This window comes from Diabrotica virgifera, chromosome 3 (assembly GCF_917563875.1).
Source record: "Diabrotica virgifera virgifera chromosome 3, PGI_DIABVI_V3a".
In the NCBI taxonomy this organism is placed as follows: domain Eukaryota; kingdom Metazoa; phylum Arthropoda; class Insecta; order Coleoptera; family Chrysomelidae; genus Diabrotica; species Diabrotica virgifera.
Window position 1 is genome coordinate 173484621 of NC_065445.1, and position 27088 is coordinate 173511708.

General features: G+C 33.5%; 1 protein-coding gene across 4 annotated transcripts in view; it reads left to right on the forward strand.

Annotated features, from left to right (window-relative positions):
* LOC114334840 (gem-associated protein 5) overlaps window positions 1-27088 on the forward strand; it is a 284268-nt gene that overhangs the window by 209373 nt on the left and 47807 nt on the right. For all 4 annotated transcript variants that reach the window (XM_028284946.2, XM_028284949.2, XM_028284947.2 and 1 more), the window contains exons 12-13: window positions 5107-5278; window positions 13017-13325. In XM_028284946.2, the coding sequence (XP_028140747.2) occupies window positions 5107-5278; window positions 13017-13325 (481 nt within the window). The remainder of the gene's footprint in view (window positions 1-5106; window positions 5279-13016; window positions 13326-27088) is intronic.

The window sequence follows — 27088 nt, forward strand, 5'->3', positions numbered from 1 at the left end:
GCATGCTAGTACTAAAAGTTACTCTTGCTTTTAAGTCGGTAAAACACACCGTTTTCTAGAAAAATCGATTTGAAAATTTTTCGTTTTTTGAATTTCCAAAAAAAAAATTCAAAAAAAACCTCTAGAAAAACGAAAATTGGTACGTTTATTTATATTCCAGAGACGAATCGATTTCATTAATTGCGAATTTCTAGTACCGGTCATGTGCGTCCGTTTTGGGTAGGTCAAGGGTTATTTTATCGCATAATTTTTTGTATTTAATTTTTAAGAATTTTTGACTTTAGATTATTAAACTGTGAGGTATTCTAGTACTAAAAGTTACTTCTGCTATAAGTTGGTAAAATACACCGTTTTTTTTTATTTTTTTTTTTAAATTTTTAAGAAACGAAAAATTTTTAAATCGATTTTTCTAGAAAACGGTGTGTTCTACCGACTTAAATCAAGAGTACATTTTAGTACTAGAATATATCATAATATAATAATCCAGTATCAAAAATGCTTAAAAGTTAAAAACAAAAAAGTTATGCGATAAAATAACCGTTGCCCTACCCAAAACGGACGCCTATGACCGGTACTAGAAATTCACAATGGATGAAATCGATTTATCTCTGGAAGATAAATATGCGTACCAATTTTTGTTTTTCTAAATTGAAGCGTTCTGGAGGTATTTAAGAAAAACTAATTACAAGACGCCATCTTCAAAGAGCTCAGCCCCCGTAGGAAGCATTTTCGGACTAGATGAATTGGGTTAAAATGTCTCAAAATTATATGAGAAATCTCCTGTCTTCGTTTGTCGGTAGAGTTTCTGGACACCCTGTATTTACGTCGCTGAAAAATACTAACCTAGAAATTACAATTATTGTCATTTTACCATATGATATTGTAAAAATACTGTCACAATCGATTACTTTTGTGTCAAATTATATTTATTCGCATCATTGATTGGTTATATATTATTTAGAGTATTGTAATCGCCAACCAATTATACAGTAAAAGTCGTTAGGCAAATACCCGTCCAGGAATACATATTTTTCTAAGTTCATTGTAACGAGCGATCCACAATTATTTGGGTCAAAGGTATCCCTACAAAGAATTACGTATGTCTTGTTTTAATCTGAATTTATATCATTGGTTTATGAATTAATTTTGATTAAGACTGAAAAAATCAGTCAAAACCTTTTAACACAGAACTTTAATCAAAAATTAACAAAATTATAAATAACAATAATAAATAAAATCAAAGACGATGCTGTATATGTCCACCAATAACATCTCTACATAACCTAAATTTTCTTGTTAAGTTGAAGTACACTGACAAGTATCTGAACATAGTCAAAGTTAACGTAAACTGGAAAGTATACCTGAATTAATAATAGACATGCACTGTATAGCTATCTCCGCCGTTCAGAGCCACCTATGGTGACAATCATTTTGGATCACACGTTACATATAATAATCAAAGAGGTACGTTTTTTTTTGTCACTTCCAACTGCAATGCGTTAGAGAGAATTCGATAATCTGTGACGCACTGAAAAAAGGGTTTAGCTAGTAACACTTATAACAGAAAATAATGACTACACTGCAGAAATCAGTCAAACTCGAAAAAGCACGTTCTAATTTTATGATAATGCAAAAGGTCATATGTAGCAAAGAGTTAACATTAGCTCTTAAAGTACGCCTGACAAAAAGTTACGTATACAGTGTACTATACTATGGAGTGGAATCATGGACTTTAAATCTAGAGACAATGAAACGACCTAACGCCTTTGAAATGTGGACCTATAGAAGAATTATGAGGGTTTTCTGGGTAGATAGAGTTACGAACAATGAAGTACATTTTTTTTTCTTCTTAAGGTGCCTATCCGTTCAGGATATTGGCGATCAGCATGACTATCCTAACTTTGCTTGCTGCTATTCTGAATAGTCCGATTGTCGATGTATTAAACCACTTTCTTAGGTTTTGAAGCCAAGATATTCTTCTTCTCCCTGGTCCTCTCTTTCCAAATACCTTGCCTTGAAGAATGAGTTGCAACAAGCCATATCTTTGTTCATTCCTCATAACATGGCCAAGATATTCTAGTTTGTGCTCTTTGATTGTGTTAATAATCTCACATTCCTTGCCTATTCTACGTAGAACCTCAACATTAGTCACACGATCCACCCACTAAATTCTCAAAATGCGCCTGTAACACCACATCTCGAATGCCTCGAGCTTTCTCAAAGAAGCCTCGGAAAGTGTCCAGGCCTCTACTCCGTACAAAACGTAGAAAATACATAGCATCTGATGATAGAGATTTTGGTAGCAAGAGATAAATCGTGGCTTCTAAAAAGAGACTTCATCATTATGAACGCTGATCTCGCTTTTCCTATGCGTTGTTTTATTTCACTTGAGTGGTCCCACTGGCTGTTTATGTTGGTACCAAGGTATGTGTAGCTGTCGACCCTGTCAATTAGTTGTTGGTTAACCAAAAGCTGTGTATTTAATATTTCGTGCTTACTGACTACCATGTACAGCTGGTTCCAAAAAAACTGATACGACTCTTAAAGCGTATTTTGTAGAAAATTGAGCGGTGTACTTTCTTCTTCTTCTTTTTGTTTTTGGTCTCGCTGCAAGGCAATTACCAGCACGATTTATAGGCGATCTTGATGTAGTTTGGCTCTAAGCCATATCAAAATCGCTGACTTGTAAAAAGCTTTTGATGAGGTGTGATTTAATGAATATGAGTTTAATTATATTTAATTTATTATATTTTGAAGGATAAATACTTATTATTTACATACTGTCACTGTCACTGCCAAATCTTAAAATTTGTCAGATAACTTCAACTTGAAAAAATTGCTGTTTGTTTTTTTTATGATTTGTCTGTCATAATAAATATAATATAATGTCAGACCAATCATACACTGCTCAACATGATCAAATCTTACTAAGAGTCGTATCAGTTTTTTTAGGAACCAGCTGTACTTTGTTTTTTTCGTATTGAGATCAAGTCCGTATTCTCTACTTATATCTGATATGCGCGACATTATTCTTTGCAAACCATCTAGACTGTCTGCAAAAACTACAGCGTCGTCGGCATGTCTAATGAGACTAATACGCCTTCCTGTAGTTCTCCTAGCGCTTGCTCGAAGATACATTCAGAGTATATATTAAACAACACCGGGGACAGGATGCATCCTTGCCTCACTCCTCTATCTATGGAGACTGCCTCTGTCAATTGGTCATCCACTTTAATATTGGCAGTTTGGTTGTAATACAAATTATATATGATTCTCACGTCTCTATCATCTACTCCCGCTTCTTTCAAGATGTTTATGCCTTTTTGTAGTCGATAAAACGTATACGTATACTGTGACGATACACGTCACAGTCAACATCCCTGCATCTTTGCATAAGCACTTGGCCAGCGAATAGAGCCTCTCGGGTGCCTAAGGCATCGCGGAATCCAAACTGCGTCCATGATATCTGTTCTTCGCATTTTTTATATATTCTGCCGTGTATCACTTACAGAAACGTTTTGAGTAAGTGGCTCATTAGGCTAATTGTTCTGTAGTCTTCACATGTTTTGACATTTACTTTTTTGGATAAAGTTAAGGTCGACTTTAACCAGCTTTGGGGTATTTTTCCAGTTACGTATATTTTATTGAATACCGTTGTTATCCATTTTATTCCTTGTTCATCCATAAGTTTTAGGAGTTCTACATAAAACTGGTCAGGCCCTACAGCTTTACCATCTTTAGTTGTTTTAATAGCTGACGTGACTTCTTCAATGGTAATCGGGGGTCCTGTTTGGCATTCAGTGTCTTCAATGGTATTCTGCCTTCCATCTGCAAAAGTTACTTCCACATATTTCTTCCACGTGTCTAGTTTTTCTTCCACACTTAACAGTGGTTTGCCTTGGTTATCTGCCAAACACCCAACTCTTCTAGGTTTGTATAAGCCTGCAGCTTCTTTAACTTTTTTGTGCATATTGAATGAATCGTGTTTATGTTGCAATTGCTGGATTTCCGCACACTGTTCTCTTCGATTTCTTTATCTATTCTTTTGTATAATGGCATGTCCTGATCTTTGGACTTTCGCCTCTCTTCCATCATATCTAAAATCTCGTTTGTCATCCACGATTTCTTCTTTATTTTTGGTGGTTTGAGGAATTTCTCACGTATGTCTTGTGAAACTGTATGCAACTTTTCTATCTCCTGGTCCATGAAGTACATACTGAGAAGAATAGGTAAAGAGAAGGAAGTTGAACTTACAATTAAAGAAAGGAAGCTACAGTATCTCGGACATGTGATGCGGGGCGAGAAGGATGGCATCCTGTGACTCATAATTCAAGGAAAGATAGATGGCCGAAGAAGACGAATTTCATGGCTGAAGAACCCGAGAGAATGGTTTGGATGCAGTTCAAAATAAGCTCTAAGAGCTACTGCCTCAAAAATTAAAATAGCTAGGATAATTGCCAACCTCCGTAACGGAGATGGTACCTGAAGAAGAAGAAATAAACAAACCAAAACACGTTGAATATTTTGAGGAGCACTTCCAAATCATAAAATGTATATACATTGTAAATCCCAAATCATGATTCGGGAGTGCTCCTCGTAACATTCAACGTGTCTTGGTTTGTTTATTTAATGTTGTTCTGAAGCTATTTTCTTGTGGCATTTTTATAATCAAGTATATTCAAATGGGAAATAAGCCACAATTTTACCTAAAAATGATTTTATTAACGTTTCGACGCCCAAGTCGGGTGTCGTTGTCAAAATACAAAATAATACTGATTTATTTTTGTATTTTATTTATATTTATATTATATTTATTTACAGTATTATTTTGTATTTTGACAACGACACCCGACTTGGGCGTCGAAACGTTAATAAAATCATTTTTAGGTAAAATTGTGGCTTATTTCCCATTTGAATATACTTGGTTTGTTTATTTCTAGTGCATCTTTATTGTGATTTTAATATAGAGTATACTGTTAGACATGTATATTTTTGCAAGGGGTTTCCATTTCACCTTTGTACTTTGCACTTAGTACTTTGTGCAATTTAATTTGTAGCTTTTTTATTGTAATACTTCTCAAATAATTTCATGTTGTTTTTTTTTAGATTTGGGATGTAGAAGCAGGAGCAATAACAGCTACATTTGAAAATGCCAATTATGAACCAGTTACTGTGGCCATTTTCAGCCCAATAAATCCTGATTATGTTATCTCAGGAGGAAAAGATAATTCTATAAGAATTTGGAGAATTTCTGATCATCCACCAAAGGATGAAAAAGGTTTGTATACTTGTATAGGTTTGTATATCATATTCAGTGAACTGAACTACTCAGAAGTAAGCCCAAGGCACTGGATAGACATTAAGGTACCGATGCTTAGTCATTTTATATGATGGGCGGAGTCGTTTAGGGAGGTGAGAAATGCGCGAAAGATATATACTATAAAAGTCCAGAAACTCTACCGACAGACGAACACAGGAGATTCCTCATAACATTTTAAAATGGCAATTTTAAAAGACAATTTTACCCAATTCACCTAGCCCGAAAATGCTTCCTAACGAAGCTAGACCTCTTTGAAGATGGCGTCTTCTAATTAGTTTTTCTTAAATACCTCCAGAATGCTTCTAGTTAGAAAAACGAAAATTGGTACCCATATTTGTATCGTCCAGAGGTAAATGGGTTCCATTCATTGAGAATTTCTAGTACCGGTCATAGGTGTCCGTTTTGGGTACGGCAACGGATATTTTATCGCATAACTTTTTTGTCTTTGAAAGATTTTTGACTTTAAATTATTAAATTGTGAGTTATTCTAGTACTAAAAGGTAGTATTGATTTAAGGGACTATCCTAGTGTAAAAGTACGAAATTCATATACTTTTTTGGGAATTTCTAAAATAAAATTTACTGTACCAATTGTTTTGAAAATTTGCATGAGCATTTATTATAAAAAGAAGTACATGTAAAACAATTTTCATAAAACAATATGTATTAAAAATTAAACGATTTATGTGCCATCTACTGGCACCGTGAAAATAAAAACATGGCTCTACTGCTGCAGTGATTGGGACTAATAGAGATCCTGAAACATAAAATTTCAAAGTGATTATTGAAATATAAGTTATTTCCTATACCATCAACTAGGATTTTTGAAAAATATTAAAATTTGGAAAATGGCGAAGTGTTGAATTTTTTTTAATTATTTAAAACATTTTCAGTTTCAAAAACCGCCAAATTGACATTTTTATCGGATCAAAAAACCCCTAGTTGATGGTATAGAAAATAACTTATATTTCAATAATAACTTTGAAATTTTATGTTTCAGGATCTCTATTAGTCCCAATCACTGCAGCAGTGGAGCTACGTTTTTATTTTCACGGCGTCAGTAGATGGCGCGTAAATCTTATAATTTTCAATATTTTTTCATGAAAATGGTTTTACATGTACTTCCTTTTATAATAAAAGCTCATGCAAATGTTCAAAACAATTGTTATAGTACTTTTTATTTTAGAAATTCCCAAAAAAGTATATGAATTTCGAACTTTTACACTAGGATAGCCCCTTAAGTCAGTAGGACACACCGTTTTCTAGAAAAAAAAGGATCTGAAAATTTTTCGTTTTTTGAATTTAAAAAAAAATGAAAAATATTTTCAAGAAAACAGTGTCTTTTACCAACTTACAGCAAGAGTAACTTTTAGTACTAGAATACCCCATAATTTAATAATCTAGTGTCAAAAATGATTAAAAATAAAAGACAAGAAAATTATACGATAAAATAACCTTTAAATTTATAGTATAAATTTAATTTACTAATAAAAAAATTATTTTAAAAATAATATTTAATTTTAAATAATTATTTTTAAAATTTTAAATTGTATAAAGCTTTTTGAATGTGCATTAAATGGGGATAATGTATATTGAAAATGAAATATGAATGTTGCCTTTAGGTTAGGTCAAGCCGGATCATTTGAATTTACGTTAAATAGGGGTGATGTGTATTGAAAATGAGTTATGAATGTTGCGTTTAGGTTAGGTCAAGCTGGATGATTTAAATTTACATTAAATGGGATAAAATAACCGTTGACCTACCCAAAACAGACGCATATGACCGTTACTATAGTCTGTTTTTAAACCAAGAGGAGTACCTAACTCAAATTTCCCGCGCCTTAAAGCTTGTTTGTAATTGGTCCAACCTCAGGTAAGTTTACTCCACTGTTATAAAATTTTGACACTAAAATTTTGACTCAATTGTCATTTCATAGGTGAATTAAGTTATATCAGCGATTCTTTGTATTTTCGGCGTTATTCCTTTAATTTTTAGATTTTTAGTCTGTTTTTATATAAAAAAACAGTTGTTTTTAGAACTCGTTAGCGTCGTATTAATATAATATAATATTTATGGATTACCGTCAAAGGCCCATATGATCAATCAAAAAAGAAGATGTAGGTATTCGCGAACTCAAGCGAGAGTGCTGCCGCTTATTTGGAACTAGAGGAATTGGGATGAAAATATAACAAATCATCCGTTAACCTATGTATCAAAGTCGTTTGAATGCTTGTCGGGTGTGTTCATTTAATGAATGATTTATTTGTATTGATTAATTACATCAATAAAGATATTAATTATATCAAAATACTTTATCACAATTATATCGGCCATTTTCATGTAACTGCACTGCCACCTACAGTCGATTGAGTTCGCATTTATTTTTAAACTTCAGAAAACGAAAATTTTTCAAATCGATTTGTCTAGAAAACGATCCATCCTATCGACTTAAAGCAAGAGTACCTTTTAGTACTAGAATACCTCACAATTTTAATCCAGACTCCAAGATGCTTAAAAATCAAAGACAAAAAGTTAAGCGATAAAATAACCGTTGCTCTACCCAAAAAGGACGCCTATGACTGGTACCAGAAATTTGCAATAGGTGGAATCGATATATCTGTGGTAGGTAAATACGCGTACCAATTTTCGTTTTTCTAAATAGAAGCGTTCTGGAGCTATTTAAGAAAAACTAATTACAAGACGCCATCTTAAAATACCTCTAGCTCCCTTAGGAAGCATTTTCGGACTAGGTGAATTGGGTTAAGTTGTCTTAAAATTATCTGAGCCATCTCCTATCTTCGTTTGTCGGTAGCGTTTCTGGACATCCTGTATAAACCAAAAAAAAGAAGGGGGGAAAGAAAATTCGTCACAAAAAAAAATGTCACTAACCCTTAACTTATCTGTTTCTTTACCATTTAGTTTAACCTTATCCTTTGTTTCTCTGAGTGTTACGTTTATCATTTTTATTAAGAGGATGGGTACGTATTTTCGGCTGCAATGCTATTCAAATGGAGATTCATTTTTTTCGAATCCTGAGAAAACTAATAAGTATTTTTGAAAAATTTAAACGCAGAATGAATGATTACGTTATTAGCGGGGGCCGAAAGTCCCTGAGAACTTCTATAATGTTTATTTTAATAAGTTGCAGGGGTGAAAAACTAAGAAAATTTAGTGTGATTTTTAATTTCAAATATCTCGTTCAAAATAAATTTTTATTTATTCTAAGTGACTTTCGGTCCTCGGTAATAATTTAGTCTTTCATTCTGCGTTTAAATTTTTCAGAAATATTTATTGGTTTTTTCAGGATTCGAAAAAAATGAACACAATGTCCGTGGTAATATTTTCCAAATCTATCTTTGTCTTACAACGCACTTAGTCGAATAGAATATTGTCAGCATATTGTCAGTGACAATCATTGACAGTTTTATATATTTGACATGGCATCGGGAATATTTTGAGTTGTTGATTAATAATATTGATATATAGTGTATTTGATAAATAATTGATTTAATACGTGAAATTAATAGAAAGTTATTTATTTTGTATTATTTGTGGAAGATCCAAGCAGAGATTACATCAGGATAATAATATTCTGTGATCCAAGTATTTTGTTGTTAAATATGTTCAAAATTGTAAGCGTTCCATAGTAACAATATATTATTAAAAAATAACTTTAACACTTTTCTTTTTTTCTCGATTGAGTATTAGTTTTTGTTTTACTTATAAATTATTACAATCACTGAATACATAGTTGGTGAAAAAATTAACACATTTATTAACTGAATTAATAATTTGCAATTATACAAATAGCCAGTCATCCAAGAACATTCAAAAGCCATCTCTTTAAGTTAATGATGACATTTTCAAGTAGAATGACATTCTAGTAATGTTTACATATCCATACCAGTGTGAATTTTACTACACGTAATTTGCCGTGTAAAGACAGAAAAAGTAGGGAAAGCCGTAAAATATTTGCGAATTATGTACCCATGGCCTTAAGTTTTTACTAATTCCATTTTCGCATAGTGCCTTGTATATTTGTTTTCGTTTTACTCTGTCAAAAACTTGTTTAGAGTCGATGAATAGAGCCGCTGTAGATTTACCGTATTCGTAGCGTTCTGCTTGTATTTCACGCAGCAAAAAATGGATCCACTATGCTGCGTCCTCTTCTTACACTACTGCAAATATTTTATATGCAACGTTTAGTAGCGCTATTCCCCTGTAAGGCGCACGATCGCCGGAAGAAGTGGCCCAGGCCGAAATATCCGGGAGTGGTATCAAGAGACCACCACTTTGTCGGTTTTTTGTGAATTGGGCACAGTGTGGCTTCAGTCCATTTTTTTGGTATGTGTTCTTCGTCCCATATTTCTTTTAGCAACTTTTCCAAATGCTTAATTAGTACTGGCCCTCCATTAAACATTTCAGCTCTTACCTTTATCCGTTCCTGGGCTCTTATTTTTCTTTAGTTTCTCTATTATTTCTTTTTCATTAGGCGGTATTTCCTCTGTTTCTTCTTGATCAGTATTTTCCTTCAGCCAAAATCGCTGTGAGTGGCAAATTTTGAAAAATCATATTTTGGAAACTATAAATCCTACAGACTTCTACCAAACGTCATTTTAAAGAGAATGGCTGGAAGTTTTTTTTCTGTGAAGCAGTGCCTATACCTATATCTCCGTGGAACAAAGTTATGGGACAAAAACAAAATTGCTATCTTTCGTGTTTTTTTCTTTTGAATATATTTTTGTAAAAAAAATACATTTTTGACTTTAAGATATGATATTTCGATAGTAAATTTAACCTAGAACAATTTTCCTGTAGACGTGTTTGTACCAAAAGTGCATAGAACTCAGCCTAATTCGCCCTGTACCTAGGGACTAATTCACCCCGTTCTCGAAAACGCACCCTTTAAATGGTAGCACTCCGCGGTTTTTCATATTTAGAGGTCCATTGACTATATGAAACAATAAAACCCCGTTAACGTTGTAGTTCCTTTCTAAAATACATAATCAATAGCCTATTTAACCCGCGAGTAGTCGCGCCGTTAGATAGAATCTCACATTTTATCCTTTTTCGCGATAACTTGATGAAAAATTTTGCAATTTTGAAAAATTTCGTAATTGCCTCGAGGAAGGGTATAGTAATGCGTAGGAATTTTTTTTATTATTTTTTTTTCTTCTTCTTGTTGTGTAATTTATGGCTTTGAGGAGAGCCAATTAGCTTTAATAATTGTTAGAAATAATATTTCTAACATAACAAGTAAATAAAAATACTATAAAATAAAAATTTGTTGTAAATTCGTATTTAAATTCGTATTTTGATATAGAATCTAACACGCGACTATTCACGTTACAGAAGTGAGCGCGACTACTCCCGGGTTAACAAATAGCCTTGTTTTTCGTAAATACAGGGTGTTTTTAAATAAGTCTGACAAATAAAAATAAAAATGTATACCATTTTTATTCAGTTGCAATGCGAAGGCAAAACTGTCTTATTTTTCATTTAGTACAGAGAGCGCAAACCAGCACTCTAAATCGACGATTTTCGACTCTAATTGGAGTAATCATCAGAGAGGCGTAGGTTTGCTGCTCTCTGCCTCAAGTGACGAAACTCCCGAGAGTTTATCCCCGCATTACAACTGACGTAACTTAGTAGGTGCCTGGCGACATCTGCTAAATGAAAGTCAAAGTTTTCAACCTAATAAAAATATTTAAAAATATCCAAAACATTTTTAAAAGATTTTTAATTGAAAACTTATTGGACCATTAGATTAGATTATGTGAGGTCGTTAAGGCTATGGAGCCTCTCAGCACTTCGACTTATAAAGATCTTTTGTGCATACCTTAATCTAGTTAAACTCTAGGATGCCAGTACTTCTGATGAAATTGATTAGCATTATAGGTGACTTGTTTCCATGTCCTATGTTTCCTATTGGACCATCAAGTATGACAAATTAGGGTTAGTTCTGCAGAAAAAAAAATTACAGTTTGCTTTATAAACGTATGTTTGCAAATTCTTCGTTTCCGAGATAGGGGGTGTTGACATTTTTCTTACAAACTGACCATTTATTTATTGCTCTTAAGCCGGTTAAGATATGTAAATAAAATTTGGTGGTTTTTAAGAGGTGCGCGTTTTTTAATATACAGTTAGGAATTTAATATTCACCATTGAATTGCATACTGGTAATACGACCCTTATGTGCGCCAATGGTGAACATAAAGTTCTTAATTGTATGTCAAAAAATCTCAATAACTAGATACCTCTTAAATACCACCAAATTTAAATTGCATACCTCAACCGGTTTTAAAAAAATAAATAAATTTTCAGTTTATAAGAAAAATTTTAACACCCCTATGGTGGCTCCTGTCTTCTGAGCCACCCTGGATACTTAGGGGTGGTTACCCCGACTATGAGGGTTGATGTAGTAAATATCGTTCGTTGTTAATACATTTATTTACACGTTAAATATATCACAGAAAGTAACTGGTGGTATAGTATTTACTTGAAATCGATGTTACCCCCTGGAATCTCAACTGCTGATTGATTTATCTGTTCTCGTAAAAATATAATTAAAGTCGATTATTGTTTATTTACTGTTTTGGTAAGCCAAGGTGAACGTGATTCAAAAGTGCTGACTGTTAATAAACACCCACTGAATATTATTGCAACTCGACCTTGTATCAAATACTAGCATGCATCGATGCAAAAACTAGGTTAATCGTATTTATTAAAAACAAACATTACCACGGGCATTTAATTATTAAAAGGTTTATTTTTAATATGATGTTTACTGAGATGCTGTGTATCCCAATTCACCCCCCTATCTCGGGAACAAAGCGTTTGCGGACATATGTTTATAAAGAACTGTCAATATTTTTTCATGCAGAATAATTACCCCTTAAAATTTGTCATACTTATTTAAAAACACCCTATATTAATGAAAAACAAGGCTGGTTGTTAAAGTACCTAACTTTTTTATTATCCAACATAAGCGAATAAATAAAAAAACCGAATGTTAAGAAAACAGGGTGACGCGAATTTTGAGAAATAAATCTCATTTTGATTGGTACACCCGGTATACAATGACAATCTATCTGTTAGCAACAATATTATTACAGCTATGTTGTTAAAGACTAAGGCTATAACATACTTAAAAAATCACTTAAATCGGACAACCTGTTTAGGATATTCGAGACATTAAAAATGACCAATTTTTAACGTGGCGCATTAGTTTCTTGGAGAAGTATATGCTTCTTTTCATGAGCATTTTTCAGTGCGTCACAAATGATAGAAAAAAACGTAAGTCCGTGATAATATACATTTTAGTGACATGGCATTTTAGTTAAATCTGACAGTTGTCAAATTTTATTTGCAATTTGGCATAAAAACAAATCAATTTTGTTTATTGCATTTATAAAATGGTATTTTCTTTGATTTGTATAGTCTTTTAAATTGTTCAGATTATATTCGTAGATATATTCTATAATTCGCAAATTATTTTATTTTCGATTATGGCGCCATCTATTGACAACTAGAGTAAATGTTATAAATGTCACCGACGAAATGTAATCACCGACGTGCGTTTTTTCTGTCACATACAATTTAATGCGTAAGAAAGAAATCGAAAAACTGTGACGCACTGAAAGATCCTCATGAGAAAAAGCATATTACATAATCTCAATAGTTTTTATACTTGTAGGAATACTTTACAAAAGAAAGAAATTGTACAAAATGAAAGAACAAGCAGAAAAAAAAGAAAGTTCTCATTCTTTGTCCAAAGACGAAGATGTTCAGGTATCACCTAATAAGTTTCTGAAAGAGGCTAGAAATTATTTACTTCCGAAGTTTTATGGCGGCAAAAATATTAAAGCAATTACGGATTTGAGGAAGATATTTAGATGGAAAGAAAATCAAGAAACTGAGGGACCTGACGAGATACGTAAAATTAATGATGTTTTAAATATATTTGGTACGGATGACGCTATGATCAACTTAGTTCGTGAAAATGGTAAGTAATTTTAAATTTACTAATAAAACTACAATATTAGAGCTTCTTTTAATGTAAACTAAACTAATATACAGAGAGTGGCTAAATTATGAAATAAAATAATTATTTCGAGAATGAGAGAATTTGGGGAGTAAGTCGGAGACTTTAAGAAAAAATCTTGAAACAGGTCGATTTTTAAATATTGATTTTTTTGGCGTATGTATCATACTAGTGACGTCATCCATCTGAGAGTGATGACAGGGGAGCGTAATCTATATTTTTTTAAATGAGACTAGGGGTCGGGTGATAGTTCATTTGAAAGGCCATTAAATTCTCTTTTCACTAATATAAACATTACCGTAGTTATTTATACAGGAGGCCAAAAAAACTATTTTTGAATTAAATTAATTGACATAAAAAGGAAAATGTATGTAATCTATTTAATTCGAAAGATATTTTACTGCTGTCAGAAGACAAAAAGAATTTGCTTATTTGACAAGTAAACATTGCTTTTTGCTTAAATTAAATGTTCAAGCTGTCACCCACCTGCCTCTTTTTAGTTTGAACGTCTCATTTAAGCGGAAAACCACGGTTATTAGACTTTATTACGGTTGTCTTGTCCGACGGTGGTGGGGAGACTTATATTTTTGACTTTACGTCACAAGAGTTTACATTCCCATATTTTTAAATGATTTTCGATCATTGAATGTGTGTTATTGTGTATATATGTGTATTATTTGTGTTATTATGAAATAATTAGACAAATAGTACACATTTTATCTTATACGGGTGGTGAATCATAAAAAGGGCCATAGGAAACTCAATGTAAAATTCTGAATTGTTGAATTCCTGCTTCCCTAATTATTTTACATCAAAAGTCATGAGAGAATACTTGTAGAGAATTAAAATCTGTATTAAAACCAAAAGTTAAAATTGTTCTACGATTTAAATGCATTCCAAAATTTTGAAAAATATGATACATTTGCCACAATAGGTATGCGAGTAAAAGTAAGGCCACACGTTACTATTTAACTGACAGTGCTCACACCATTGACTGAATAAAAAAAATCTTTATTATTAATCCTTTCTCCGCAACTGAGGGTATCTTATCAACTGTATTGTTTTTAAACAATAGATGATAAAATAAAAATATTGACAGTTCAAAAATGTGAACATTATTGCATTGTGTGTGGCCTAAGTTTGGGCTGAAAACTAAAATGTATTACATTTTTACAAAATTTTGGAATATGTTTAATTACGTAGACCAATTTTAACAGTTATTTCCAATACAGATTTCAATCCTGTACAAATAGTTTCTAATGTCTTTTGATGTACAATAATTATTAGGGAAGCTGGAATTCAACAGTTCAGAATTTTACATTGAGTTAACGCAAAATTTTGACGCATGTCAAAATTCTAAATGTGTTTTAATTGTATTCATTTTTTTCGAATCCTGAGAAAACTAATAACTATTTTTGAAAAATTTAAACTCAGAATGAAAGACTACATTATTACCGAGGGCTGAAAGTCCCTGAAAACTTCTATAATGTTTATTTTAATAAGTTACAGGGCTGAAAATAAAAGAGAAGTGTGATATTTAATTTCAAATATTTCATTCAATAGAATCTGCTTGTTTATTCTAAGGGGTTTTCCGCCCTCGGTAATAATGTAATCTTGCATCCTGCGTTTAAATTTTTCTAAAATACTTGGTTTTCTCAGGATTCGAAAAAAATCATATTACGATTCAAATGACAGTAAACTCTCGTGACGTAATCTCACCCTTAATGTTCATTGGTTAGTCGATTTAGGCAACCGTAGTAATGTCTCAAGAACCGTGGCGGAAAACAATGTTTATTTGTCATATAAATATTTTCTTCTGTTTTTTAACAGCAGTAAAGTGTATTCTGAATTAAATGAATTACATACATTTTTTTGTGTCAATTAATTTAATTCAAAAATATTTTTTAGCTATCCTGTAATAATAATTATGGTAATGGTTATATTACTGAAAAGATAATTGAATAACCTTTCAAATGAACACACGACTCCATAGTCTCATTTAAAAAAATTATCGACTACGTCATCACGCTTAGATGGATGACGTTACTAGTGTGATACATATGCCAAAAATCATTATTTAAAAATAAAGATCGACCGGTTTCGGGATTTCTCACCGAAATCTGCCATTCTCGAAAAAGTGAATTTATTCCATAATTTTGCCTGTCACTATATTTAGCAACAGTATGACACTTATTAGTCGAGTTAGGGCTTGTATTGGTCAAGAGGCGTATCTTTATATATCCACCAAAGGCTGTGAGTTTGGTGTAGTCAGTTTATATCGCATTTTTAAAATAAAATTTAAAATGTTACGCATCTGAATACTTCTTGAATTGAACGTAAAATCTTATATCATTAAAATTAAAACGACAACCTTATATACAACATTATGTACATTAGTACTAAGTTAAATTAGGTTCAATCGAACCTTTTTTGGTCCCAATATATGCGATTTAATTTATGACTTTCCTTTTTATTGCATCCTGTATATCGATGGCTTAGAGCCATAGTGACGTAACTACAAAATTGGCGAAATTGAGTTAAGATAGCCAAAAATATGTCTAAGGTGTAAAAATTTAGTGCCAAATAAACGGAATAGCTACTATCAATATTTAACAAGATGGCATTACGCGTAAGTACAAAAAAACATTATTGTTTTGGCCCATAGTAAAGTAAGAGCGCTTACGTTATTTGGGTTCATAAATAAATATTGTAAAGTAAACTCGTAACGGGCGATATGTTCTTTTGGCACTAACCGTCCCTTATAAATGTTGACCTTGCGACGCAGTTCTAACTACAGGGGAACAAAGAAAAAGAAGAAGAGTTGCTTATCCTATAATGTGGAAAAAAATCAAAGAACAACAAGTAGACAAAAAGGTGAAGCTTATATTTCTGTTCGTGGTAAAAAGGTGCCTGAGAAAAAAATGAAGGAGAAAGACTGCAGTAAATGCCCAAAAAAGTGTAGTAAAAATTTTAATCCAGAAACGAGAGATGAACTTCATAGAGCTTTTTGGCATATTGGGGATATTGAAAAACAGCGTCAATACATCCGCTCATTGATAGACATTATTAAGAAAAAATCGAAACAAACTGAAGCAGAAGTGTCTAGGCGACATAACACCGTCATATACAGTTTAGTTAAAGAAGGGAAAAATTTTAGTATGTCAAGGATTTTTTCTTAAAACTTTAAACATATCTGAAACTTTTGTAAGGAGAATTCTATCTAAACGCACTCAGGAAATATAATACAATCTGACAAAAGACGTCATCACCTACCTGCAAATAAACGTCCCGAAATTGCTAAACAGAATATTATTGATCACATAAATTTATTTCCTCGAGTACCTTCTCATTACTGCCGAAAAGATACCCTTAAGCAATATCTGGCATCCGACTTAAATGTTCAAATAATGTACTACCTCTATAAAGAAGACAGCTTAAATAAAAAATTGAATCCATAAAAGCTGTGGTATGACAGAAATATTTTTAATACGGAGTGTAACTTGTCATTTCATACTCCCAGGAAGGACTTGTGCGACAAATGTTTCGCATTTGATCACTTGTCAGCAAACGAACAAGCTAAAAAACAGAGTGAGCGCGAAAGCCATTTAAAAAGAAAAACATTAGCCAGAAATATGAAGAATTCCATAAAAGAAAAGGCACTTGCTGGTGATTGTTCCTTAGCTGAATTCGACCTAGAAGCAGTCCGCTATTGCCCAAAAACTAGTGCAAAAAAACTTTTTTACAAACTCAGATTAGCTGTCTATAATTTAACAGTTTTTAATGTTGCTTCCAAAGATGCCTATAATTATGTTTGGCAGGAAGGAATGGCTAAACGCGGTTCAGTCGAGATTGCTTCATGCATCTGGAAACATTTATCCGAAAATCAGCTGCACAGTGAGCATAATTTTTTTTCAGACACGTGCAGTGGACAGAATCGAAATGATAATATGGTTTCAATGTTTCTCTATGCCGTTAAAAATTTAGAGAGTGTTTTTATAATTAACCACATTTTTTCGAACCTGGCCATTCCAAGATGGAATGTGATTCTGTCCATGCGCAAATAGAAAAAAAAAGTCGAAATGTAGACATTTTTGATCCATCTGGTTGGTATGCGATTATAATAACAGCATCCAGAAATTTAAAGTACAGGGTGATTGAAATGGATCAAACAGCGTTTTTCGATTTTAATAGCTTGACACAGAAAACTATACATAATAAAAAAAATAGATACAAATGGCAACAAAATAAATAGGCTTAAAGTCGTTTGGTTTCAGTTTAAAAAAGAAAGCCCAAACACAGTGTTTTTTAAATACGAAATGGATTCAGAAGCTTTCCTAGAATTTGATGTTTCAACTAATATTTCTGTAAGACAAAGCTTACGTAGAGAACAAAAAGTAGAATTTGATCTGGAAAGAATGTATACAAGTATCATGGCTATCTCCTCTGAAAAACATAAAAATCTTTGGAGCTTTGTCAAGATGTTATTCCCAAAACATATCATGTTTTTTATGCTTCTTTTAACGAGTGTCATGGAACAGATGGGAACGAAAACATATCCGATCAAGAAGATAGTGATTAATATTATTTTTTATTTGTATTTTTTAGTATTTGGCTTAATAAATACCGTTTATTTTTTTTATTTTTATTATTAAAACGATCACTTAAGATTAAACGTATCTACATTTTTTAATGTAACAAAAACGTAACTACATATAGGTGTAACTAAAACCTATATCATTTTTACCAAAAACATAAAATAATAAAATTTACTACAAATTCTATTTCTCATACCTTTATTTTGTACTAAAAAATACTTTCGGTTGGTATAATTCCATTAAATATTTAGTAATTTGCGTTCCCTGTTTTAAAAACCTTTATTTCACTTTATTAGAAATTGTGTTTTTTGTAGTTACGTCACTATGGTTCTAAGCCATCGATATTGTTATGATCTGCTTTCTATTACTTTTATATTAATTATTATTTATTTGATCAATTATTTAATTAACGCAAATCATACATAAAAATATTAAGAAAAAATCTCAGGGTGCCTTTTGTCAAAAAAAATTTAATTAAATTCTCTTAGGTTATACTTATCCTTTCTCGTGGCTTCAGTATCTCTTAGTTGATCCTTATCGGGACAAAATAGGAAAAGGAAATAAATAGAAAAATCATAAACACATACAAATACCTTTATTATCAAAAGCAATGCTCTATCAATTTATCAATTAAATCCTGTGGGCATAACTGTCCAAAAGATACTTTTACCATATAAATTAATCTAATTCAAACAAATATTTATCGCTTTGTTCTTGATACCCTTAATAAAAAACAAGCTAAACAAACAAATTTGGTATTCGCAAATTACTTATACTTCCTATTAAATTTTATAAAGATGATTATAAAGAAAATCTATCACATAGGTTATTGACTGACCTTTTTGATTCACACACAATGATGTCTCCTCTTGACCCAAACAGCTCATCCTTGTTGATTATGTTAGGCTACCAATCAAAGCCCTCTCCGTTCTCAGCAAACAATCCAGCAGGATACCAGCAACTATTTCTCCAAAACACAAGCCAGGCCTCTTTTTGCCAGTACTCGTTCAATAAACTCCAAAACTCTCTCCTCTCTTTCTCTCAAACAATAATCTCCTGAGACCCAAGTATCTTTTTTACTTGGTGTCACAAATAATTTTAATAACGATAATTCTTGTAACTTACTCTCTTGGACTTTACAGAATCAAAGAGGTATTTCTTCTCGATTTGATTTGTCTCTCGTTCCATTTTTCAGCTACTCTCACTATCAAAACCACCACTAGTACTTGCTTCTGAACTACTCACGAAAACTTTTGACTGCTCTTCTCGAATGCCGGTAACAGAATGATCCCTCTTTACAAAACTATCTGAAAATTCAACCTTCTCTCCTTCCCATTCCAAATTGCCAAACCAATCAGAGACATTTCTTCTTCCCCCTTCTTTTTTTCATTCGAAAAAACCACTCATACTTTCAAAAATATTCCTACCATCATAATAATTACTTTCGGGAAATTCTACAAAATTTACTCGGGGTTAAACAAAAAGAGATTAAAATTCCAAACTTTCTTTACCTTAATTTTCTAAGAACTAATTACCTATGGCTTCTACCTTTCCCGTAATAAACAATCGGTTTAAAATTATAATCGTAAATAAATGTTCGTTTCACTGTTTATTTACAAAAATGTTTTTAATATTCTTCATGGAAAAAATCATTAAGGAGAAACCACCTTGCGTGAAAGCTAACTTCTAATAAATATTTACAAATCAATATATAGGGTGTATCAAATTTATGTGCCCGCGTTATATTAAAAAAATTAAATTTTTATTCTATCTTTGATTTATAAATTGAAACACAATAATATATACACCGTGACCTCCTCAGATATTAAAGTTCAACTATCTTAAAAATAACTAATAAGTGTAAATTGTAATCTAAAAATCAAAAGGATGAACCGAATACAGGTAAATAACCTATCAAGGTAGAACCCATCGACTACATTTCTGTGAAAAAATATTTGAGGGGCTGAATTATTGGTATATTTCTGGTATAGCGTGACTAAGGAATAGAGGCACAAACATAACGAGTCTCTCTTCGAATAGGAAAATCGAGTGATGTAAAGGCCAATAGACTTAATGGGTACGCAACCCCAATTCCTCAACTGTCATGAACACGCCTAACTTCACGCGCAACTTTGATACGAGAATTATAAAAAAAAATATGCACTGAAATCCAGATCCCGTAATTTTTTTAGCATTATAAAGTAATTACAAAGACATACATAATTTTATTTTGTAATTTCACCTTCAATTTACCGTTGACTCTTACCGATAAGGTAGAGTCGTTGATGAATCGGGCGGCGCCTCCAGAAAGAAATGGGCAAAGTCGATAAAACAGCCTGTAACTCGGTTATAAAAATCGGTGGGGCAATAAATGTAGTATATCTAGAACCGCCTCAGTGACCTCTATTCACCATTCAAGTATTTCCGTTTCCCAATGAAACACCCTGTATAATTATCTTCGTGTATGTATTAATCTATTGTATGAAATAACTAATGCTCCAAGATGTAATACCTATGTTTACAATGTAGATTATCATGATTGGTTTCAGTTTTTCAATTTAATTTTGGTACTATTACTTTTATGAAAATTTAAATCGATAATTTGATTTATAAATAGTATCATTATCTTCTTCTTCACGTGCCATCTCCGCGACGGAGGTTGGCAATCATCATGGCTATTCTGATCTTAGATGCTGCTGCTCTAAATAGTTCGGTTGATGTGCATCCGTACCATTCCCTCAAGTTACGCAACCACGAGATTCGTCTCCTTCCTACACTTCTCTTGCCCTGGATTTTCCCCTGTATAATCAACTGAAGGGATGTAAGGGATGGTGACGCGCAACATATAGCCTCTCCTATCCAAATGTCAACCTCACCTGTCCGTGTGATGATTTTGATCTTGATCATCCGGTGCACCCTGCTAGATAACTGACGAGGCTCTGGCGACCGAGTGACTGCCGGAATAAGCAGTCCCCACTTGTTTTCAAACTTCGGTTGGTATGCAAGTGAAAGGGCACTCTTTTGTCCTGAGGTCAAGAGATTGGCACTAAAGGCGGAAGAACTATTTACTAGTCAACGGCATAAGGATGTAGAAGGCAAGGAGAAATCACTACATTAAAGATCCATCATGGATATCTCTAGTACGATCATCATGACTGTACAACAAAAAGCCAACTCAACCACTGATCATGGGAATCGGAGACCAGGATCCGGCATGAGAGGTATATCACAAGAAGACCACAGGGCCTCCCGGGTCGTCAACCAGCAAAATCCCTGTTAAGTAATAAATACCACTCTTAAAGAAAATAGAAAAACACCCAAGAAAGTATTAAAAATTGGTACATGGAATGTTAGGACTATGTATGATCCAGGCAAAATGCATAATATAATACAAGAAATGCAAAGATTAAATGTCGACATTCTAGGCACTAGTGAGGCAAGGTGGCCAAATTCTGGCAGTTTTTCGACAACAAATGGCATAGCATTTTACTCCGGAAACAGTAGTAGTCAACACAGACACGGCGTAGCAGTTTTCGTATCTAAGTCTATGATGCAGTCGGTCATTAATTTTACTCCAGTATCAGATCGGCTCTTATTTCTCCAACTACAGACAAACACAAATAAACTAAATATCATACAGATCTATGCACCTACTGCAGATAAATCCGAGGACGAAATTGAACAATTCTACGAAGAAATCAATCAAGTATTAAAATCGACGAAACCACGAGACATCACCGTAATTCTAGGTGATTTTAACTCAAAAATTGGTAAAGGAAAAAGTGGCAAACATGTAGGAGAATACGGACTCGGTAAAAGAAATGAACGAGGTGACAGACTGCTTCAATTCTGTCAGGAGAATAACATGATTGTATCTAATACATTCTTCAACTTATCAAAGAGGAGACTTTATACGTGGAAATCACCCCAGGACAATGGCCAAATAATAATTCGAAACCAGATTGATTTTTTACTGATAAACGAACGATACAGAAACTCCTTAAAATCCGTTAAGGCTTACCCAGGCGCAGATGTCTATTCAGACCATAACCCTCTAATAGCGCAAATGAGTATTAAACTAAAAAGATTGGAGCAGAAAAGAAGAGCAAACCAGATAGACGTCAGTCATTTATGTAACCTGGAGGTAAAGGCGGAACTGCAAAGATGTATTAATAATAATTTGAAAATACTTTATGAAAAAGAAACATCTCAGCCAACGAACAACATAGATAAAAAATGGCTAAACGTAAAAATGGCGATAACAAGTCCTGCGTAGAAAATTCTGACTAAAGAAAATCCAAAAATAAAGCAAAGATAGATGACTGATAAAATCCTTCTTCTCATGGACAATCGGAGAATAATGAAAGGAAAAAACGAACAAAGGTATAAACAAATACAGAAAGAAATCAAAAAGGAAATCAGAATAGCAAAGGAAGATTTTTATAAAAGAAAATGTGAAGAAATAGAGCAATTGCAGGCAAAACATGATATTTTTAATGTACATAAAAATGTGAAAGAACTTGCAGGTACACAAAAACGTAAGCAGCCAAATACCCTGTATAATGTCAACGGAAACATAATAACAGAACTAGAAGAACAGTTGAAAACATGGAAAAACTATGATAAAGAACTCTTTGCAGATGATAGACAACAATCTGAACTCAGTAACATACAAGGAGACGAAGGTCCAGATATAACGGAAGAGGAAGTAATGTACGCACTAAGAAGAATGAAAAACGGTAAAGCCCCAGGTCCAGATGAAATACCAACGGAAATCCTTAAACTGATAAAAGAAGACTCGATCCACATTTTAGTTGAACTTTTCAATAGCATTTATACATCAGGAAAAATACCACAAGAATGGCTTTTATCCACCTTTGTTATTATACCAAAAAAGATGAATGCCAAACAATGTAGTGATTACCGTACGATCAGTTTGATGAGCCATGTACTGAAAACATTCCTGAAAATTATACACACCAGAGTACACAGAAAACTGGAAATGGACATCAATGGTACCCAGTTTGGATTCCGAAATGGACTCGGAACAAGAGAGGCGTTGTTTGTACTGAACGTTATGTCTAAAAGATGTCTTGATATAAATCAAGATGTATTCATGTGTTTCTTAGATTATAACAAGGCCTTTGATAAAGTGCGGCATGATCATCTAATCAGACTCCTGGCAGAAAAGAATTTAGATAAACGAGACATCCGACTAATAGCAAATATGTACTACAATCATAAAGCAGTAGTGAGAGTAGAGAATAATACCACTGAAGAAATTGAAATAAAGCGAGGTGTGAGACAAGAGTGTATACTGTCACCAACCCTGTTTAATCTCTATTCCGAAGACGTAATGAATAGAACACTCTCTGAGCAACCCATAGGTATTAAAATAAACGGTGTTAGATTAAACAATCTGAGATTTGCCGACGACACCGTTCTGATCGCAGCAACACTTGAAGAACTACAGACATTGGTGAATAAGATAGCAGACTGCAGCGAAAAATATGGACTATCTTTGAACATAAAGAAAACTAAATTTATGGTAATATCGAAATCAACACGAAATGTCCAAAATTTATATTTACACAATGAAATTATCGATCGAGTTAGCAAATACAAATATTTAGGCACTTTTGTAAATGAAGACAACGATAGCTCAGCAGAAATCAAAATAAGAATAGAAAAAGCCAGATCCATATTCACTAAAATGAAGAGAGTGTTCTGTGGAAGAGATTTGAGCCTTGAAATGAAACTTCGCCTGATGAGATGTTACGTACTTTCTGTGCTGTTCTACGGAATGGAGTCATGGACGTTGAAAAAGATTGATATCAAAAAATTGGAGGCATTTGAACTGTGGATGTATCGCAGAATCTTGAGAATATCATGGACGGAGAGAGTCACAAACGTCGAGGTCTTGAGAAAAATGAATAAAGAAAAGGAAGTCATATTTACGATCAAAAAACGAAAACTGCAATACTTGGGACACATTACAAGAGGCGAAAGATATGAACTGCTTCGAATAATTATGCAGGGGAAGACAGCAGGAAAAAGATCCATAGGAAGAAGACGAAACTTCTGGCTAAAGAATCTACGGGAATGGTATAGCTGTAGCAACAACGAATTGTTTCGGTCAGCAGTTTCGAAAATACGTATAGCCCTGATGATCGCCAACCTTCGGAACGAAGATGGCACTTGAAGAAGAAGAATCAACTGAAGTATGTTGTGTCTCTCATTACGCATAACATGCCCCAGGTACTGCAGCTTTCGTGTCTTGATGGTTTCCAATATTTCCAGTCTTTTGTTGACTCTTCTCATGACTTCGTTGTTTGTTATATGCTCGGTCCATGATATCTTCAGGATTATTCTATACACCCACAGTTCAAATGCTTCCAACTTTTTAGTAGTCGATGCGTTAAGAGTCCATGCTTCTATCCCGTAAAGCAGAGGCGAGAAAATGTAACACCTTGCCAGCCTAACTCTCAAGTCTAATTTCAGTTCTCTTGCACAAAGTACCTTTCTCATTTTATTGAAGTTTGTTCTTGCTTTCTCTATTCGAACTTTGATTTCTTTGGAGTAATCGTTTCTGTGATTAATTATTGAGCCAAAATAGTTGCAGTTTTCTACTTGTTCTAAAGTTTTACCTTTAATTGTCAGACTTTCATCATTATTTTGGGTTTTTGATATCCTCATAAATTTAGTTTTCTTGATGTTTATTGATAATCCATATTCTTCTCCATACTCAACTATCTTGTTCATTAGCTTTTGGAGGTCTTTAAGGTTGTCTGCTATTATGATAGTATCGTCCGCATATCTAATGTTGTTAATTGGCGTTCCATTTACCTTTAGTCCTGTTGTTTCTCCCTCAAGAGCTCTTAGTGGTGACAATACACACCCCTGTCGCACTCCTCTTTTAATTTCGAACTCTTCTGATGTGTGTTCGTTAATGCGTATGTGTGCTTGCTGTTTATAATATAGATTTGTTATAATTCGAAGGTCATTGTATTGTAATTGTTTTGCTTTGAGGACGTCCATTAGCTGTTTGTGGCGGACTTTATCGAAAGCCTTATTGTAATCTATGAAACAGACGTACATATCCTGGGTTCACGTCCAAGCATCTCTGGATTAGTACGTTGAATGCAAAGAGAGCTTCACGGGTACCTACGCCTCTACGGAATCCAAATTGCGTTTCTTCAATATCCATGACAAGTGTTTGGTAAATGCGTTTATGAATGATCTTTAAAAACATTTTAAGTGTGTGAGACATCAGGCTTATGGTACGGTGGTCGGTGCATTCTCTAGCATTTTTCTTTTTTGGGTGACAAATAAATGTTGAGGACAACCATTCATTGGGTATGTCACCCGACTGATAAATTTCATTAAAGAGCTTTAAGAGGACATCTATGTACTCATTTTCTATTATTTTAAGAATATCAATAGGCAGTTGATCTGGAACCGGGCTTTTTCCGTTACTGGTGTTTTTTAGTGCATACAATATTTCTTCCTTTGTAATTTCTACACTTGTTTCCCTGTTTTTGAAAGATATGTCTTGTAGGTTTCCTCTTTCGTCGTCGAAAAGCTCTTCCATATATTCTTTCCATCGTTTTAGCTTTTCGTCGGTCGTTATAATAGTGTTTCCATTTTTGTGTAAAAGAGTTGTGTTGTGGTTTCTTTTTTGCAGCCCTGCCATTTCTTTAACCTTTTTATGCAGGTTGAATAGATCGTATTTGTTCTGGAGATCTTCTATCTCTTTACGTTTTTCCTCATAGTAAGTTTGTTTTGTCTCTCTTATCTTTTTTCTGATTTCATTGTTAATTATTTTGTAATTGTGATTGTCTGTTCTTGGCTTGTCTTCGTTGGTCCATCATACCGAGTATCTCGTCGGTCATCCAGTTGTCTCTCTTTCTTATCGGTTCTTTTAATATCTCTTTGCATGGAACAAGTAGGCAGTTTTTTAGTGTTTCCCATTGATGGTTTACCTCGTAGTTGTTATTATCTAATTTATCAAAGTTTTCGTATATTTTCTGTTGAAGTTTGTTTTTTATGTCAACTTCTTTCAGTTTGTTAACATCTATACTTGGAGTTCTTTGGGGTTTTCTAATACGTTTAAGCTTTAGCGTGACATTAGCGATTAGTGGGTTATGGTCTGATGTGACATCTGCTCCTGGATATGTTTTAACGGATTTGATGGTGTTACGATATCTCTCTTTAATCAGTATATAATCGATTTGGTTTCTTACCACTTTTTCCGGTTTATCTGCTGGTGAGCGCCATGTATATAACCGTCTCAAAGGTAACTTAAAGAACGTGTTTGTGATTATTAGATTTTGTTCTTGGCAGAATTGTATTAGACGATCACCTCTATCATTACGTTCCCCTAGTCCTTGATCTCCCATTGTTGTTCCAGCACTTCCCTTGCCGACTTTTGCATTAAAATCGCCCATAACTACCGTGATTTCCCTGCTCTTTGTCATTTTCAGTGCATCTTCAATTTGTTGGTAGAATGTTTCTACTTCATCTTCTGTTGCATCCGTCGTTGGTGCATATACTTGGATCAAATTTAGTTTCGTGTGTGATGTCCTTATTTGTAGTAGCATCACTCTTTCTGAGATTGGGACAAAACCCTCTATTGACTTGTTGACCTCTGTATCGACAATAATTGCTACTCCACGTCTATGTTGGTTGTCAGTGTTTCCCGAGTAATATAAGGTACCGGTTTTGGTCGAAAGGCATCCTGAGTTAGGCCACCAGGTTTCGCTTACTCCTAGTATATTTATATTCAGTCTTCTCATTTATTGAAGGATGTTATGCATTTTACCCGGCTGATATATGCTTTTGACATTCCACGTACCTATCTTTGCTTTCGTTAATTTTAATTTGTCTTGTTTCGGTGTTTGACAAGGGTTTCGCCGGTTAACGACCTGGGAGTCCTTGTCTGTTCCTCCCCTGCCGGATCTTGGACTCCGATTCCCATGATCAGTTTCTTTTTTTCTTTTAGTACTCATTGCCATGATGATTGTACTAGAGATATCCAATTGGATCTTTAATATAGTGGTTTCTCCTTGCCTTCTGTATCCCTATGCCGTTGATCATTTACTTGATTCATTCGCCTTTGGTGCCAATTTC